The sequence below is a fragment of the Phaseolus vulgaris genome, chromosome 5 (genome assembly GCF_000499845.2).
Source record: "Phaseolus vulgaris cultivar G19833 chromosome 5, P. vulgaris v2.0, whole genome shotgun sequence".
In the NCBI taxonomy this organism is placed as follows: Eukaryota; Viridiplantae; Streptophyta; class Magnoliopsida; order Fabales; family Fabaceae; genus Phaseolus; species Phaseolus vulgaris.
Window position 1 is genome coordinate 11,806,479 of NC_023755.2, and position 20,678 is coordinate 11,827,156.

Consider the following 20,678-nt stretch of genomic DNA (forward strand, 5'->3'; position numbering starts at 1 on the left):
AATATTATTAGATAATATAATATGGATATTACTCAGTTGCAACCGAGTCATGAAATTCAGATTGTTAATATTCATTAGATATTAATAATCGGTAGAGTATCTTAAAAGTTTTAAACTAATGGTAATTATTCTAAAGTAATCTGCAGGTGTATTTGATTAGATTCGGCACCTTATTTATATGGTTATTATTAAGACACGTAATGAACTATACCACTTATAAATACAAGTCAAAATATACTTTTCATCCATTCAATATATGTACTTTTTATTTTAATATTATTATACTCTCAGTGACTTGTCAGAACAGAATAATTTAAAAAATTTACACTACAAAGTTAACTAAAGTTGAACTCTTTGAATTGGTCCAAGACTTGAGAGGTTGTTAATTATAACGAAGAACTTGGTCAAGTACAAAAACCAAAACCAAGGACAATGGGTACAAGAGGATTGCGAAGAATGATGAGCATAGAGGAAAAATGGAGAGAAAACTTGCAGTTAAGCCTGCTATAGCACAAACAATACCAACAACCAGCAATTCAGCTGAATATTGCCAAGTGACTTGTCCCACACTGATCAGAACTGAGATTGCAAAGAAGCCAAGAATGTTATTCATGAACACCCCTCCATAAATCTGTAATGATAAAAAATATTTTGAAGTTCTCAGAAAATGGTTTATGCATATATACTGATTGAGTTTAAGGAATGAAATTGGTGAAGGAGATGAAATTCTAACCTCAGAAATGGCAAGAGAAGTGGTTCTTGGCTTCTTATGGCTTGCTTCTTTGATTGCTGAAGTTGCTTCTCTAGCATTTGTGGCCAAGGGGACTAGAATAAACGACATGAAGAATGGATGAAGTCCTACACTGTTAGAGAAGTTGTGGACACTTTCTGTTAGAGGCTCTGTCAAAATGGATAGCATAACAATTCCTAGCATCACATACAATATGGCCTTAAACCATGCCCATGTTGATTTATCAACAACTGCTTTCCTTTGCCTCTCTTCTACCACCATGTCAGCCTCTTCCCAGGTCTTGTATGCACAAAATCAAAGAATCTTAACTTGGCATTGCTCACTTTGGACAAATCAAATATGAAGCAGGACAGTTAAAAGTTCATAATTTAAACTAAATTCCTTCAAAATTATATTTTTGACCCTATTTTTTTGTATTTTGGACAAAGGGGATTGAGAATATAGTTACCTGATACATATCTTCTTGAGACTCAGAATGTGACACTGGAGCAGGAGCTGAAGTTGAGCTAAGCCATTTGTGAAACCCAGCAACAAATTCATCCTCATTAATTATGCGGTCGTTATCAATGTCAAGTTCTTTGATGACAAGAGCTACTGCTTCTTCCACTTCCATTGATGCTTTGACAAACTTGATGTTCATGATTAGTTCTCTCAACTCAGATTGGGAAATGAAGTTATCTCTATTGCGATCAATTTTCAGAAACAACCTGGTGATCACAGAGGCTATGAGAACTAGGAAGTGGAAAAAGCAAAGAAGGAATGTTATGAATTTGTCGTGGTCCTAGTTAGACTAGTAAAGTGTACAGTAATATCAGGATTTTCATGGAGTTAGAAGCTTCTAGTAGGTGATATTGTGTTTACATTTTGAACTAGTAATAGTAGTAAATGGTTTTGAAATGGATTTCACATCTAATAAAATGTGTCGTGATTGTACCAAGAAGTTTGATTGAATAATACTGACCCTCTGATAGCATGTTCATCAGGTTTTCCATCTACTGTGAGAAGGCTACCAATCACATCACTCTGAACAAGCTTCAAGATTTCACATATAAGCTGTTTCTTTCCTTCACGTTCTTTTCTTTTGTTTTCAATCCATGGTCCAAAAACCTGTCAATGTTTTCAATAATACTACTCATCATAATGAAGTTCCTGCTAGGCATTCTTAATTTTTAGATTGTCTGTTTCTGAATCGATCTTCCATTTTCTTCACAGTTTCACCAAATATTGTGAAGACTGGCTTTGTAAAGGAGGGGAAGGAAAGGCATGGAGTGAAAATTGCCTTTCTGTTCCTCTCATATCTATCATCACAAAACAACTTTTAAAAGTCTTGGCCTTGAACTTTCAACAGATTTTAACCGATAATAAAAATGTGTTTGAAAACATACTGCTATCACTTTTCTTCAAGACACAGTGTATTACTATGTACCTGATATATATTTTTCAGTGATTTCATTGAAAAATACTGTTTCTCTAAAGCATGTTGTGTTTGATGAAGCCATTTTGTGAAGCCACTAACAAATTCCTCTTTGTTTATTTTTTTGTCACCATCCAGGTCAAAAATTTGTAACACCTCTTTTACTTCTCTCTCCTCATCGAAATTGGTTTCAGTAACTTTGTTTTTGAGCAGAAGATCTTTAACCTCAGAAGCTGATATACCACTGCTCCCATCTTGATCTATTTCCCTATATAATCGCCTGCAAAGTGGTGTGCTTATAAATAGCTTGTCACAGGTAAAACTTCCAAAGTAGCAGTTCTTCGAAATCTCACCTTATGGCACTGACATTTGGAGTCCCATTCTTTGTGAAGATCCTTTGCAGGGTGTTCTTTTGAACATGTTGTAATATTCTCAATATTAAATGATCGTGTTTCACATATTCCAATCTCCTTTTCTGTACCCATGGTTCAAAAATCTGCAGTTCAAATAGCCACACTAATGCGATTAATTAAAAGAATATATAGATATAGAGATAACAGCATATCACGTTGGAGATTTCACGTCAACTAGAGATTAAGACATTTTATTGTACATAAGTACATAAGTGGGTGCAAACTTCAACTCATGAGCGGATTTTACGAGGTTGAGTTAGGCTTAAAGTCGTCATTTCGAACCTATCCTAACGAGTGTTTGTTGAGCTTATCAGACCATCTCTTATCGGACCGTTATCAGATCACTCATAATATGGGTGCAAACCTCACCTCATCTCATGGTGTTTAGGTGTTTAGTGTTTAGGTGTTCAAAACAAGGTTTATACCACACTGACTTGAACATTATTGATGAACACTTGCCACATAAAACGAAAATGAAAACTGGCAAACCTGATAAGCGAAGTACAGGAAGAGAAGAATGGAGGTAATGATGAGAGCAATTAGTAAGGTCACGTTTCTTAGCCCAGAAGAGAAATGGAATAAATTTGGGACTTGCATGATTGCAAATGGTATCACTGAGCAAACCATGATTCTTGCACTGTAACTGGTTTCCAAATCCGTAGTAATTCCATAACCTTCACATCCACCAAAGATAACATTTTTCAGGCTCAAAACTAAAAATTGTACCATTAGTACCTAAGTTCTCTGTATAAGAGAACATAGAACATGAAATGGAGAAATGTGTAAAAGAGAAAATGAAATGAAATAAAATGAAAACAAGGTAACATAAAAAATGTATATTGGAAATAAATTAAACTTAAGAGATAAAATTGTTTGATAAATAAGAAAAAATTGATCAATTTTACTTATTAACTTCTAACTCACTAATAATATTTTTAAATTGTTTTTGTTATTTTGTTCTTTATATAGTCTGTTATGAATGTGCTATAACTAAATATGTTGTATTATTGTATATAAAATTAATTATATAAATAAGAGTAGAAGAAAATTTGAATTATAGATTATAATCTACTTTAATTTCCTTTACTTTGCTTGGTGCTTGTGCTTTCACACTAAGAAAAAAGTCATATTGTACAGAGGTAATTTTCTCAACCACTTATTTCATGATTTTCTTTTTCTTCTTACTTTAAAGAAGTTAATGTACATACACCCCATAGAAGTTAATGCCATTTTCTTAGTTTCAGTCACTTTCCTTTTCTCAGTTGATTCACCAACCTTAGGGATTAAGAATTATTATCATGCTAAATTCAATAATTAAAACAATTTATAATTATTAATAACGTGTGTTAAAATACTATTATTTTTTTAATCTTTTATATAATATAATATGTAAAAAATTAAGTTTTTAAACTATTTTTTTAATTTTAATTAAAAAATAATATATCTAATGAAGTGGTTGAACAAATTGAAAATATCAACCTATCTCTATATTAATAAAAAATTGATGAAGCTATATGTACAGAAAGAGAGCAATAATATAATTTGGATTGATGAAGCTAGAATATTTTCCACCCATAAATTTAAATGTTTCCTCTACTTATAAAAGTGTATGAAGAAGATAAGTGGTAAAAGAAATAACCCTCACTATTATTATGAGTAGTTGAAAGAATGCAAGTTTATTACTTGAAACATTAGCATATAAAGAGTTAAACAAAAGTGAGTTATGACAAACCAGTGAAGAAGGTTTTAATAGTTTTGTGATGTGAGTTAGAAGGAGGAGAATGATGCTCAAATTCTTGATTGCCAGCAATGACACAGCTTCCCCAAACTACAGTTAGAAGCAAAATGGATGATCCAGCCAATAAGCCAATCCCACTCATAGCATATTCTTTTGCTGTCTCCTTATTGCTCACAAGTCCAGAAACTGATCATACAAAATAATCATTCAATAAAATTATTTATAAAAGACTGTATAAAACAAAACAAAAAAGACAATTTAAGAGACCTATAAAAAAATTTATATTACAAAGGTAGTGGGATATAAAGAATGAGAAATTCTACTTTATTTCATGCATTTTTTTTTCTGATTTACTCTTCATTATTAATTAAAATTTATTGAAAAAAATCAAAAAGATTTTAAGTTCTCATTTTATATTTATAGTTTTTAATAAATTATATTCAATAATAATATGTATTATATATAAATCATTTTATCAAAAGTTTGTGGCTTAAATAAGTTTCTTATATGATTACATTTTATTTTGAGTATTTAATTATCTTTTTAAGTTAAGTGTAAATTAAACATTTTAATTCATATATATAACTAATTTTTATTTTGAGTATTAGTATTTTTTTTTTAAATTGGCTATAAATTAAATATTTATTTGTATTTATTTTGATTTCATTTCTTAAAACATTTTTAGATTTTCGTTTTAGTCTCTTAGTACTTGACAAATAATATGTTTTGACATCATATATAATTAATTGACACATGTAAAATAACTTAACAAATAAATAATAATATTTATTAAATAAAAAATGTAAAGGAAAATTTTATTGTATACTTAAAAAAAATCAGTTATAGGTGCTTAATCAAAATGTGTTGATAACACTTGTTTGTAGAAAATATCAAAAGATATTAATTTACACACTTTTTTTATTAAATAAAGTCTATGTTAGCAAGGTTCCTAAAAGGTTCCAAACAAGGTGCCTCACAAAACAGACTATTCTCTCATAATTTTAATTATCATTGGAATATTAGTATAATTAGTATACCAGGTTTTAATGTACTTTTCGGTGGAATAAAATTTAGGTGAAAATTTCAAATAGAAACCAATTTTTAGAGACCAAAATAATTAGTTGTAATAGTAACTAAATTAGATACCAAATTTAGAAACTAAATAATTGGTAGTTAAAACCTTAACAGCTAATTAGATACCAATTTAGAAACTATTTACCAATAATAGAAACTGATTTAGAAACCAAAAATTTATTTAGTTCTTAAAATAGTTTCTAATTTAGTCACAATAACAATTAATTTTTTTTTTCTAAAATTGTTTTATATTTCATGATTTTCTTATAGTAAGGACTTAGTATAAATAACAATAAGGCTGAATTTCACTTATGTGTATAATGATTTTAACACTTATTAATTAAATATTTATATAGTCATTATTTTCAATTTCATTATTAGTATTTAGACTATTTTTTTTCTTCATTTATGTGTTTCTTTGACAAGTTATAATGGTATTATGATAGAAACATTAATCATGAATGTAAAAGTAAATGTTTAATTGTGAGAAAGAATATAGAGATTATTGATGAAAAGTGAAATATGTATATTAAAAAAGTAATTTAATTCTTAATCATAAATAAAATTATTCAACTTAATTAAAAATATTAAAAAACTCCAATATATCTAAATATAAAGCACAATTAGTTCATACGAAAACATATAGAATTGGAAAGTGCTGATAAAAAGAAGATAGATGTGGAAAGTATTACACTAATATAATTTATACATAAATTTTTATAAATAACTAATCACACTTTTTTTCATGATAACTACAACGAAAATTGAGTATTAGTAAATGTATATTTTTTCATAAATATACCCATAATATTATTGACAACCACAATATTTCAAAATTAACTACCAAGTATGTGTTAAGACAAACTTTTCTATAAAAGCTTTGTTCAAACCCTTAAAAATATAATTCTAAACATATAAATAATTTTTATGAGTAGTTAATGACTATGTGGGCTAAGATTACACTACAACAAAATCATAAAATAAAATCATGAAATAGAAACTAATTGTAGAGACAACAAATAATTAGTTATTATAATGATTAAATTAGAGACCATTTTAGAAACTAAAAATATTTTTATTTTTAAATTAATCTATATTATTGTTAAATGATTTTTAAATTGGTATCTAATTAGCAATCAATGTTTTTCTACCAAATTTAGAATCTAAATAATTGGTAGTTAAAACCTTGGTAACTAATTAGATACTAATTTAAAAACTATTTAACAATAATAAAAACTAATTTAGAAATTATTTTTTTTAATTTCTAAAATATCTCTAATTTAATTACTATTACAATTAATTATTTTTTTATTTAAAATTAATTTTTATTTTATAATTTTTTTAGTGTTAATTATCCTTATCAGCTAAGCTAAACTTGTGGAAGACAATTTCAAAAGGAACCGGGTTTAAATGCTATGCTGGTAGAGGAAAAGTCACAATCCCTCACGCAAACTGATATGAAATGAAAGATTAAAAAATTATTAAACTGAGATCATGATATGACAATATATATATATATATATATATATATATATATATATATATATATATATATATATATTTCTAGTTGTCAACACATCAAGTATTTTTCGAGTTTCTTCATCGTTTTAGCTTTTAAAAGTATTTAAAAGATTAAGATTTTTAAAAGACTAAAAAAAAGATGTATTTAAATTATTTTTATTTTTAATTTTAAAGTTTTAAAATTATAGAATTATTGAAAGTATTACAACAATAATGTACTTTAGGTATCATATATATATTAAGATTACTATTGACATTTTCACTGGTTAAAAATGGAAAACAGCTTCATACATCATATAATTTTTCCAGTTTTTATATGTATCTGCAACTGCATGAGGCATGTATTCACTTCAAGTAGAGCAATATGTCACAAAAGCAGAATAATTTAGTTTTGTTTCTCTCAAAAAGGTAAGAGATGAAACATACCAAGAAGAATTAAGGACTCTGGAAGGGCACCTAGGATGTGAAAAGCACTAGCACCAAAGATACCAGGGCCAAGAATCTTGAAGATTTGTTCTCCACCTTTAGCCAAATATGATTCTCCATGGAACAGCAAATATTCATACACCAAAATGAGAAAGAGATGGCCAAAAATATTGTTTGTGCATGGCAAGAAGCCATACATTTGTTTGCACTGCTCCTCACAGGATTCATCATCAATTCCTTTGAGAACTAAGTAAGAAGTTTCGTTGTGTTGAACTTTGTGAACACCATCTGAAACTACTTCTGGCAGATAGCGACCATGAACCCTAATTGTTGTTGCTAACAAAAGGAGAAATATAGAGTATGGTGTTTTGGAAATGTTTCTCATTTTGTTTTCTGAATTGAGTAAAAGGAAAGGAACAACATTAATTTGATGACTTAGCTCCATTTACATAAAAGATTTTGATAAATACTACAAGTAATGGTTTGCGCTGACAAGAAATTGAAAGTAAACAAATGGGTTTACTTGCTACACGGTTTCAAGAATACTCTGTCGTACCAGGACTCATTCTTCTAAATTTAATTATTCCAGGTCTTCAAATTTTTATATTAAAAATAAATATGTCAAAATATCATTATAAACTATACTACGAGGATCCGTACGACCGACATCATGGTTCGGAGCTTGGCCATTGGGCTGACCGACACTATAAACTCAATTACGTTTAAGTAGAGTTAGTGAAGCTAATCTGACATCAATAGTTAGGTAATGTATTTCTAAACATGACCCAAGTTTTCTAATCTGGTCCAATAAGAAAGGTCTACCATAACAATATAAATAGCACAGATCAGGTACGTCATTATAAGTATTGAACAATTACTAAATCTGATTTGAGTGTTGAAATACCTTCTGCATGTACCATCCAAGTCGAGATTACGAGGAGAGGAAGAAGTTTGTTGGAAAGAAAATTGAAGTGCGATTCAACCGACCAACCAAGGAAGAAAAAGAGCCGTCTCAATCTTTCTCTATATCCCTTTCGATAACATAAACCTTTACAATAATAATTTTATATGTTATTATTGTGGTATAATATTTATTTTATAATGGTTTTGTCCTCTAGTTTTCTGGATTCTATGTTTAATAGTTTTTAAGTAAATAGGAGGAATCTTTTGTTTTGATTGAGTCCTTCAATTATATAATTTAAATTACGTTTTTTTACATATAAATAAAAAAAATTCTTATTTGGTGAAAATAGACAAATTTTAATACATTATCTCTTCTTTTTCTCTTATTCATTCTACATGTTTTGAGTTTATATTTTATAAGGTTATCAATACAAATATATAGTTTGTATTTTCTAATTCACGTTTTGAGTTTAGTTATATTTCTTCTTCTAAAATTTCTTTTTAACATCTTATGCTTATTATTTTGTTTAGGTTCTTAAGTTCATTTCTCATTCAAATTCTATAGTATATTTTTTATTTTATAACTGTTATTTTAAACCATTGTTATAAAAATAATGAGTTGTTAATAGGAATCCTGAGGGTCACGTGATTGGTTTTGTTCTGTTCTTAGGAGTAAATAAAATACGATCTGATTTTAATGATAGTGGTTGATTAAAACCATGGTCGTAGATATGATTTTAAATGAAGTAATGAAAATAACTTTTCTTACTAAAAGTGGAAAATTAACATAAAAATAAAAAGGTGAAAAGAATAATATACAATATAAAAATATATTTTATCGTTGTGATGGTAATTACCATTGATTTTGTATTTTTTTTTATAGAAAAACATTTTGTTGAACTTTACCAAGAATAGAGAAATTTAGAAACACACTGCTCGATGATTTTGATTCTGATCAAATGAATATTATTCATCCTGATTTTACTTATTTCTTTGTTGATTCTAATAAAAATATTGTTTATCATATTATTAGTGATGTGAATATTGAAAAGAATAAAGGAAATTGTGTTAAAGGAAGATTTAATATTTTTTTAAGTAGGTTTTTTTTCCACATTTTTTACAATATCAAATATCATAAAGCTTATTGTAAATATTTTCATATTACAAGTTAGGAATGAAGAATTTTCTATACATAGGATAATCATATGATATACTAGGAATAGAGAGAATTTTGAGAACTCATTAGTCATTTCTAGGAGTCTCTTTATATTATAAATAAGAGACTCATCTTTTATAATTTCTAAACTTGATTGATATATGAAACTGTGTTTCTGAAATCTTCAGCACACTTATCCAAGTTTCTCTTCTATGATGCTTCCTGCATTCTTAGAAACTCAAGGAAGTTAGCCTAACTTCTTCCTTGCTCCTCGCACCTTGTAAAACTCGCCCATACCAAGAACTTCCATGACCATTTGGTGCTTCCTCCACAAATCTACAAATCCCGTCCATCAATCTCCATTGAACACTCAAGGAAAATTGCATTATAGGCTTTACATGAAAGGTAAATTCCCAGGAAAGAGAGCTGGACCACTATGAATCACTTAAGTACCAAGTTTTTCCTAGCCATAACTTATCCAAATGTACTTCACAAATTTCCTTTTAATGAAAAGTTCTTTGTCTCAAACCAATAAGAATGCTATGAAACAAAAGACACTAAAAGAAAACTTAGAAAATCTAGGAATTGAAATTGCATAAATTAAAACTAGGTGAATCCTAATGGTGAAGCTTGTTGGCACTGATGATCCTCCAAGACATACTCACCATCTACAAAGCGTTCAACTAAAGTAGTAATGATCGTTTACAACAAAAGAAAAATGCAGAAAAACTAAAGTCTTCAACTATCTCCTTAAAATGTTTATCCTTTCCAATTACCTCCGCTTGTTGGCTCTCTTTAGGAGATTCACCTTGAAGTTTCCTTCTCCTTCTCCTAGAATGCTACCTAAGAGTTAATTCATTTTCACAAAACCACAACCCAAAAGAGGATATTCCACTTTAAAGAGACCAATAATGAAAATCAATAAAAGTTCAATTTGAAAAGGTAAAACTCAAGAGAAATTATATTAGACAAAACACAATGATTAAACCCTAAATGTGACAAGAAAGAAATTAAAGATTGTCAAGAAAAGCAAGCACTCAAAAGAAACCTAAGAATGACAACAAAATGGATAACAAAACAAAATTTAAAAACTAGAATTATAGGTCAAAACACAATGATTAAACCCTAAATGTGACAAGAAAGAAATTAAAGATTGTCAAGAAAAGCAAGCACTCAAAAGAAACTTAAGAATGACAACAAAATGGATAACAAAACAAAACAAAAATTAAAAACTAGAATTATAGGTCTTGGTGCCTGACTGATTTATTTCTTTAAATTCAAAAGTAATTTGGCCTTGGAAAATATTCACAATTTTTTTATATCAATCCAGAACTAGACCTAAAAATAATAAATCACAAACTGAAGTTTAACTTGCTCAACGCTAGTGTTTTGCGTTGGGCTTTTTCAGCTTGAGCATTTGACTTTTTCATACCTATGATTTAAAAAAAAAAAAATTTAGATGCATCTTTCTAAGCAAAAAGCCAAAAGCTCATACGGTAACACAATAGAACACCTAAAAACAACACATGATGGTTCGAAAAGAAACAATTAATTTGAACCGTATAAAATGGACAAAACAACAACAATCCAATCGGTGAAATGAGATGGAAACATGTTCAAGACAAATAAAATACAGTGAGCACAACAAAAAAATAAAGAAAGTAGTAGAAGAAGAAATACTTAGCTTATAATGCTATAATTTCTTCAAACAATTTTCTGAAATTTTTGTTGTTGTTGAACATAAAAGCATGAAAAAAAAATTTGAAACAAAAAGTATCACTAGAATTTTATTAGATTTATGGATTCAGGTGACTTTGACAACATGGAAAAATTTAGAAAATTAAAATAACACAAAATTAAATTTAATTAAGCAAATAAAATGAAAAATGACTCATGCAAAAAATCAAAAGCACACACAATAATACAATAGAAGACCTAAAAGCAACACATGATGGTTCAAGATGGAACAATTAATTTGAACCATATAAAATGGACAAAACAATAATTCAATCGGTGAAATGAGATGGAAACATGTTCAAGACAAGTAAAATACATTGAGCACAACACAAATATTAAGAAAGAAAGTAGTATAATAAGAAACACTTAGCTTACAAAATCATGGCTCTAGATACTAAATGATAGGTTTCTTCTTCTCCTTGCATTGTTTTGTTTTGAATCTTTGTATGGAGTTGCGGAAGTTGTTGGGAATGAATGCAAAATACTCTTAATTTGAATGAGTTTGGAAGAGTGAGAGGTGAGACCAACTCACTAGGAAGGAGTCTAGGGAGGATACACAAGAGACTACCCTAGAGCTCAAGAACAAGTGTTTATGGCACAAAATGGGCAACATAACTCTTCTCATTCAAGCTGAAAAATACAAGAACTGAGCACATTTATTTATGACGTCATGGTTAACCAAAAATGGAGCCAAATTCAGAAAAATCAAATTCAAAATAAAAATCTTAAATGTAGAAGAGCAAATGAGTATGTCGTGTGGATATTCACACTTTCCTTGCTTCTCCCATGCCTTCCTTGCGCCATTCCTTGTTGGCCAGCTCAATATGGTGCACTAGCTGCATGTCATGACCAACCTAAGGTTTTCTTTGGGCCAAGGAAGACCAAATGAAACCCTAGGTAGGTTTAGAATCCTAACCCTAATCTACCTTAGGCCAAAATACAAGACCAAAAATCCTACTCCACTTGGCCCGAATAAATCGCCCAATTTATTTAAAAATTACAAACTCAAATAAATCATATTCTACTCTATACATTTATACAAACTAAAGCATGATCTAAAAAGATAAGAGTTTGACCCTGCTAGCTCAGCTTAGTCCCACTTTTCATGTATTCTCTTGGCTATAACTCTAGTTGTTGGTCCTTTGCTTTGGGGTCTTCCATCATATGGGGACGAGTTCATTTGTCATCCCTATTAGGAAGTTATTTCTTAGGGAAAAGTAACCCATGATTTTGATTAAGTGCTAAAAACAATTAAGTGTAAACATGATCATGTTTCGTATGTAAGATGATAACATTCGTTCAACAACAAGCACATAATATTAAGCTAACATCTTAATTCACGAATATCCATATGCTTATTCTATGGTGCAGGGAATGTCTGTTATCTTCTTCTGTTCAAAAGATCCACTCAAACTCAAGTCACATCAATTATCTTTTGGATAAAGAGCTAAAGTTGCATTCTTTAATAACTCTCTGCATACACATTATCGATACTGGAAAAAATATCACAAATTCAAGTAAAAGCACACTATCTAAGAAGAGATAAGTATATTCAACTATCAAGATGTCGAGTAAAGAAGAAAAGAACATTTAATGCTGCATGGAGTGCATTTAATGCACTATCCACGACCAAGCTCATTAGATGCAAGAAAGACATTTAAGTGAACTGAATTTGCTCAATGGTCAGAAAAGGATTTTGCAACAACCATATTCTTCAACGCCTATTTAATTCCATTCATTAAGAAGAGAGAGATCAAATTGCATAATGTTGAAATGTTGTTCACAATTTTGTACGCTAAGATACTTCAAAGAGAACATTGTCCGTGTTCCCTAAGCAAACTAGAAAAGAGTGCATAAACCTTGCATATGTCATAAACGATATTCCTCTCTAGTGATCAACCCTATGATCTGTTGATCACTACTCAAATAATTTATTTGTCTTAGCCAAGAGTGGTTGTTTGGTAAAGAATATTCAATTATTAGCAAAGAGTTAGTAGTTCAAAGAATACTCTTAAATGAGTTAGCTAGTAGTGATTATGATCCAAAATAATACACTACAAGAAAATAACAATTTAGTCACCGAATTCAGCGACCGAAAATAAGTGGTCGCAATTTGCGATCGAAATAGCCACCAAATACCCTTAGTGTCAAATCTGCGACCGAAATAACAAACGAGTAAATTGTTAATGATGTTAGTTAGTTTTGTGACCGAATCAATGAATGAACATGAGAGTGATAAAACCATTGGTCGCTAAAGTGGTGGGCGTTATGAATCAATTGAGAAAAATATCTGCGACCGAATTAGGACTGAAAATATTTATGTTTTAGCCACCGATTTTATTTCAGTCACTAAATATTATTGCTTATTTTCTACCATCGAATTAGCCACTGAATATGTTTATTTTTTAGCCACAAATTTTCTTTTGGTTGCTAAATATAACTGTTTATTTTTGTCACCGAATCAACCACCCAATTTGCTTATTTTTTAGCCACCGATTTTCTTTTGGTCGCTAACTATAAATGTTTATTTTTGGCCCCGAATCAGCCACCAAATATGTGTTTTTTTAGCCACCAAATTTATTTTGGTCGATAAATGTAATTTTTTATTTTAATAATAATATAATAATAATAATAATAATAAGAATTTTAATAATAATTTTAAAAAAATTCTTTGACTTTTCTCTTCTTTAACATGCAGAGTTATTGTTAGATTTTAGGGATTTAGAGATTGAAGTGGGTAAGTAACACAGAGCCATTAGAGGAGGAGGAGGAAGCTGCAAGCACGAACGAAGGCGAACAGAGGTGCGAGCAGAGGTGTGAACGGAGGCGAACAGAGGTGAATGGAAGTGCGTGCGACGGTGCGAACGGAGGTGGGAACAGAGGCAAACGAAGGTGTGAACGAAGGCAAGCGGGGGTGCGAACGAAGGTGAACAGAAGTGCGAGGGGAGATGCGAACAGAGGTACTTTAATTGCTTGCATAAATCTATCTAAGAAGTTATTGTTAGCTTTTAGGACATTTGACTATTCTTTCTTCTGTAGAATAGTAATGCAGATCCATATCTCCCAAAGCATTTATATTTACTTTCATATCATCACGTAATGACATTATGAGATGTTAAAAGAGGTGGCAAAAGTGAGCTCTTTATGGATGAATGAAAATGGAAAAGGGTTTACAAACCTGCCACAGTTTTGCTTGTATTCCCTCCACAGAAGCAACCTCTTTTTCTATCTCTCTAGCTAGCTTCTCAACATGTCCATAAGTAGAATAATAACTAAACATGCAATGCAAATTCCAATCAGATTAGCGATAAAGAAATAAATTATATAATAACTACAACTTTTGGAACATGATAAATGCGCTATTATTGGTCTTATGATGTTGATCCATATAAAAATTTATTAGAAACTGATGAAGTTAGTTTAAAACCTCTCGACCAGTCAAAGTGGTGGGGCTTTACACGTTCTTTGAAGAAATGACTATTGCACTTTACAACATATTCATTTTTTAGATAATGGAGGATGGAATTCACCAATTGCCATTGTGAAACCTCTCTTCTCCCCAAATTTTAGAGTCAAGATTCTGAATCTTTGTTTTTTTTTGTTTTTGAAGTTATGACTAAAAAAAGAGACGTTTAATCAATTTATAATGAAAATACAGTTCAGGAATGTAAACATTCCTTGTCTACTCCCAAAATCCTTACTTTATTTCTTCCAAAAGTTAAAATAGGAGAACAGGATAAAGAAATGAAAACAGATCTAAGCAAAAGTTTTTTTCCTCCTTGGCTGCAATTGTAAGGATTGAAAAACTATTCCCTCTAATGGATAAGGTGTGTTGTTCTGATCTTGTTTCATTGGTTTCTTTTTTCTCTTATTTGATGTGTTGAATAGCATTTCATTTCATCTCATCTATATCTGGATTCTGATTTTGGTGTTCTTGATGAGATGAGAACCAATAGATTAGGCATAAGAAGGAAATATGAAATGTTCTATTTTAGAAAGGTGTGTTGTAATCATTAAAAATATCTAGTGATAACATCCATAAAAGGCTAACTGTGACTTTTGACTTCTTAATGTGAATCCAGAGAACTCATTTTTCTCTACTCATAATAATAACATAGCACTTTCAAGTGTAGTCACTGCCATCTCTTTCATTTGTGGAACCCCACCTCCCCCTCCTCAATGTAATTAAATTATTATTATTCTTCTTGTGATTTCTTTAGCATATGTTCTTCTTCCAAATCCTTTTGCTGGATGTTGTTTGTACTTTTTTGTATTTGGATTCTTGTGATCCATATTAAAAAAAAATATCCTTAATTTAGTCCTTCAATATATTAACATATCTTCACATCAATCTTTTATAAAATATGAAGAGTTTAATCCAATTTAATGAGACTTCCAGAAATTTCGGGTACAAAAAAATCCTTGAAGAAATAAAACCGTATTCAAATTTTTGTTTTTATGTTGTCCCTTTCGTGAATACAATCTAAATATTTTCAAAATTTACTTTATAACAACAATGTTAAGGCTTCAAAATTAGAAAGTACAGTTGCAGGTAGTAATGTAACAAATCACTCAAATTCTGGTCTGTGATACCTCCAAAATCAGTTGCTTTACATGTGTACATGTGTTAATGCAACATGTGATTAAGATTAAGGTGAGTGGGTTGAATATATAATATATATTAAGTTTGGAAAATGTGGATAAAATATATATTTTGTGGATCGTCATTAGGAAACATACTTGTAGCTTATTATATACAAGTTGAACTTAAAGTTCCCAAGAAGTATGATTCTAGTAAATCAAGTCACCAATCCATCCACACATGCAGTCTCAAGTTGGTAGTGTTTGGAACCAAAATCTCGTTTCCCTTTTTTCTCTAGTTATTAATCACTATGAATCTCCTCTATTGAGACCTCTCTCTGGTTCAGTTCTCTGTTTTGGCTCTCTGGTCTGGCAAATTTCTTTTTTTCAGTAGTTAGCTGACATTATTAGGAACAAGAATCAGGCATTGATTGTTTGTTAGTGTTCATTTTATTTAATTGGAGGAAGGGAGTTTTAATTATAAAGATAATTTAGATTTTGGGTGAGAGGGAGAGTTTTTAGTGGCAAATGGAGGGATACAAAATTGATATGGATGCAACTATATTAAATTCAACAAGTGATTGTTATTAGATTTATTAAGATCTGTCAGGTCACATCAATAATTATCGAGGGACAGATGGGGATAATAATTATATATATTATTTCCCCTGGAACTTAGTGCCTATTTGCTTCTGGGGTGACACTGTAGCCTCAGACAAATTGTTGGTGCCACCCCCGTTTGCTTCTATTGAAGGATGAGGTTGAGAGTGTGAGTGAAGGGAAAGTAGATAGTGTTTTTGTTACTCTCAAGAGTGAAGAGAAACATGGGGAGATTAAGAAAAAAAAGCCACATAGGATAGTGTCATTTACATAGTTACCCTTGCTTTTTGCTATCTTTCACGTGAGCCTGCATGCCATGCATAACACCACAACAGTGAACAGTGAGTTTTGTAGTGGTTCACTGGGGTTGGAGAGGTTCGTGATGCATCAAAGTGGTAGGGGAGTGAGTTTCGTAATGGTTGTTTGGTCTCAGGTTAGCATTGCCTTGGTTTTGTATAGCACATAATCGATTATGACTGAAAAAGAACAGAGTACATAATCAATTATGCTGTTAAAAACAGTGAATAATCAATTATGCTCTTGGGATAATCGATTATCTGTTATTTTTTTCGACCATAATCGATTATGCACTCTGTGTAAAAGTGAGGGTAATTGATTATGTTAGTTTTTTAACTATAGAAATAATCGATTATGTTAGTTATTTTCAGATTTGTGAATTTTTGTGTTGTTTGATTTTATTTTGTTTTATAATAATTTGTATTCTTTTGAAAATATTATTAGTAATAAAAATAATATAATTATTTTCATGAAAATTAATTATATAAATTAATTTAAAATAGAAATATTAAGATAATAATGAAATTTATATTATATTATTTAAAATTAAATAAATAAATTACATATTTTTGCTATTGAGGGTCCATTTGAATGAATTTGTGTTAATTAAAATCCATTTTAAATCTAGATCAAATTAATATAATTATTCCTTTTTATTGATTAATAGGAGTATTTTTTTTATATTAGTCATAAAACATTGAATTTTCTTTTCTGTTTTTAGAATATTAAGGTTTTCATGGTAGTTTTAATGGTACTTATTTAGAGAATGATATTGTTTTGAATGCAACTCTTTTAGCATTTAATTTATATTATGTATAAATCAAATTTAAGCTCCATTATACCTTTATTAGAGCATTAATATATATATATATATATATAATTTAAAGAATCATAAATAATATTAAAATTATCTAAATACATTAATTTAACTAAAAATGTTAAAATAAATTAATAAATTGAAAAATAATATAATTATATTTACTTTTTATATTTTATTTATTTATTTTAATTTTACATTATTTTATTCTTTTATTTATAATTGAAATTTTAAATTATTTTAATTGAATAAATTGTGAACAAAATTAATTATTATTTGTTTTCTTTTTTTTATACACAAGGGTAAATTTGTAATCTTATAATTTACACAATTAAAAATAATTCAAAATATTTTTACAACCATTACATCACTCACATATTTCAATAAACTTTCCTCACACATCCACTCTAACATACTCATATCCAAACATCCTCAACTTTCTTCACACTTTCTTCTCAAATCTTCACACTTCCACTTTCCCACACACTCAACTTTCCACTCCCCCACACCCTCTAATCCAAACAAAACCTTAAACAAAATTTTGATGAGTTACTTTTCACATGACGAGATTGAAGTTGGTGGGAAAAGTTTGATGGATATAACTAAGAATATGAATTGGTGGTTTAATGTTGTTTATTTGTTGAACAATGTGTCTCACAATGTTTTTAGGGAATATGTGAAAATAATCTCTTAACCTTCATTTATTTTTGGAGTGGACGGAAAGAGACCAATTCTTCACATGACAAGAATTGTGAATTTTTCTCTTTGTTTTTGGGTTTTGGGGGAGGGTACTTGCATCTCATAAAAGAGTCCATTGTTTTTTTTTTCTCTATTTTATTGAAACAATGTGTCACAGTGCTATATATAGCTCTTGTTTTTACTAGAAGATTTGTTTTAAGAGGACCAAGAGAAAGATATGATGGGTCAAATTTTATTTTTTTTAACTTCTATTAAGATTTTATAATGATTTATTTATTTATTTAAAATATATTTAACTTTAATTTATAATTTTAAAATTATTGTCTTATACAATATTTTTTCTATAATATTACATCACAATATTTTATAAAAATATTAAATGCACGACTAGACGAATTTTTTTAAGTCGATGCATGTTATAAATATTTAAACATTTCTTTAATATTTAATTAAATATATTTTTTAATACAATGACACTTTGATGATTTTGTAATTCCAACCATTAATACATATTTATTCTTTTATCATATCAATCAAATTGTGTACAAATGTTTTGCTCATTATTTTTCATTTTCTTTTCTTATATTTAGATCACATAAGTTTTTTTCGTTATTTTTTTTCACTCTCTCACTTTTCGATCCCTAAATTAAACAAAATCATTTTTGTACATTTTTCTTGGATTAAAATTACTCAATTTCAAACATTTCAAGCATCACACTCTATTTAAAAGGATTTTAAGAAGAGCAGCAAGAATAAGTGCATGAGTCAAACTTTGTTTTAACTTTTGAAAAAAAAATGTTCTTTTATTTAATTGAAAATGTATATTTTTCTTTAGAATCACACTAAGAGCTGGAACTATTCTCTTTAAATTTTTTAACAATCTTCAATAAAATCTAACTAATCTATGAAAAATCTTACGTCAGTATTTTTCTTTAGATTGTGGTTGATCAATCTTTTATATCCTTGACTTTCTCTTTATCCACTTGAACTCCTTTCAAGTTCAAAACAAACCCTATGATGTTAATACTACTCACACCAAACTTTCATTTGTATTTATTAACGTTCAAAGTTTTCTGCCTAACGATTTCAAATAGACATTTAAGATGTTGCACATGGTCATGCTATATGCAACTATATCATCAAAGTAAATAACCACACATTTACTTATGAATGACCTAAGTAAATAATGAATTAGTGTCATGAATGTGCTAGGTGCATTAGTCAGATCAAAATGCACGATTAACCATTCATACAATCCAAACTTAGTCTTGAAGGTCATTTTCCATTTGTTTTCTTCTTTGACTCTAATTTGGTTGGATTCACTTTTTAAATCAATTTTTTTGAAAATATACAAGAACCATAAATTTCATACAATAAATAATCTAATAGAGATATATGATGATAATATTTAATGGTAACATTATTTATTGCTCTATAAGTCTATTTGATGTTCAATACTCTTTAAAGGTGGAAGTCCTTTAGAAAGGATTGAAACATATGCCCATACTCCTTTAGTAGAGTTTCCACACCATTTTAACTTCTTTAGAAGAAGTTAAGAGATTCTCCATGCTCTTTTCCTTATGTTCACTCTTAAACTTCTCATTTTTCCTTTGCTTTCCTCATCTCAAGTTGATATTTCCTTATATCTTTAGGATATAAAGGTTAAGAGAGTATTTTCTTCACATGTTCTCATAAATGAATTTGTTAGAAGGACTATCATGGATGAGATGTCTATCATATTGCCACGGACTTCCCAACAATACATGGCTAGCCTCCATTGGTACCACATCACATAGAGCTTCATCTTTATACTTACCAATGTTGAACCTTATTAGAACTTGTTTATTCACATTAATCTTCTTATTCTCACTCAATCATTATAGTTTGTACAATTTTTTAATGAGGAATTGGTGGGTAGTTAAAGTTTTACACCATCATTTGGCTTGCTACATTTGTGCAACATCCTCCATCAATGATGATTATGCACACTTTGTTATTAATGAGATATTTTGTATGAAAATGTTTTCTTTTTCTATTTAAATCTTTTTTAGGATGCCCATTCATTATCAAAAAGTCTCTTTTCATTGGAGAAAATTTACATTCATCCCCACTAGAAGAACTTTCACAAGTAATTGAAGACAAAGAGGAAGAATGTTCAGAATCAAACTCTCCATTTTTCATATCCATTACACTTTTGTTTGGAAAATTAAAAGCAATGTGTACAAATTCCTAACATCTAAACTCTTTTATGGTACTTGTATTTGGATTTGATGAAAAGAATAAGAAGTAGAGGCTTGTATTTTGTGTAGGAAGTAGAAGAAAGAGGAGTTTTAGAACACTTACCTTGGTCTTTATGAGTATTCACCCGATCCTTTGATTTGTCTTTCCATGTTGGATAGTGAGAAGAAAATTTTTGTAAGAACTTTTTTTTAAAAATTTGTATCTTCTCCTTGGTAGCTTGATGAACAAGTTCTTCCAAGGTTCTTTAGTTTTGGAGTTATACTATGTCTTGAATAAGCTCATTCATGACCTTGCTATGATTGGATCTATA

The 20,678-nt window shown here is 29.3% G+C and overlaps 1 protein-coding gene across 1 annotated transcript; it reads right to left on the reverse strand.

Annotated features, from left to right (window-relative positions):
• Positions 1-235: 235 nt before the first annotated feature.
• On the reverse strand, positions 236-7,872 carry LOC137835152 (sodium/calcium exchanger NCL2-like). The gene is made up of 9 exons (XM_068643520.1): positions 7,338-7,872; positions 4,311-4,502; positions 3,068-3,252; positions 2,519-2,661; positions 2,178-2,445; positions 1,713-1,858; positions 1,200-1,458; positions 734-1,030; positions 236-631 (listed from the first exon to the last, which is right to left on the reverse strand). The coding sequence occupies exons 1-9, from the start codon at positions 7,780-7,782 to the stop codon at positions 383-385; spliced, it is 2,184 nt and encodes a 727-aa protein (XP_068499621.1). The 5' UTR covers positions 7,783-7,872; the 3' UTR covers positions 236-382.
• Positions 7,873-20,678: the final 12,806 nt, after the last annotated feature.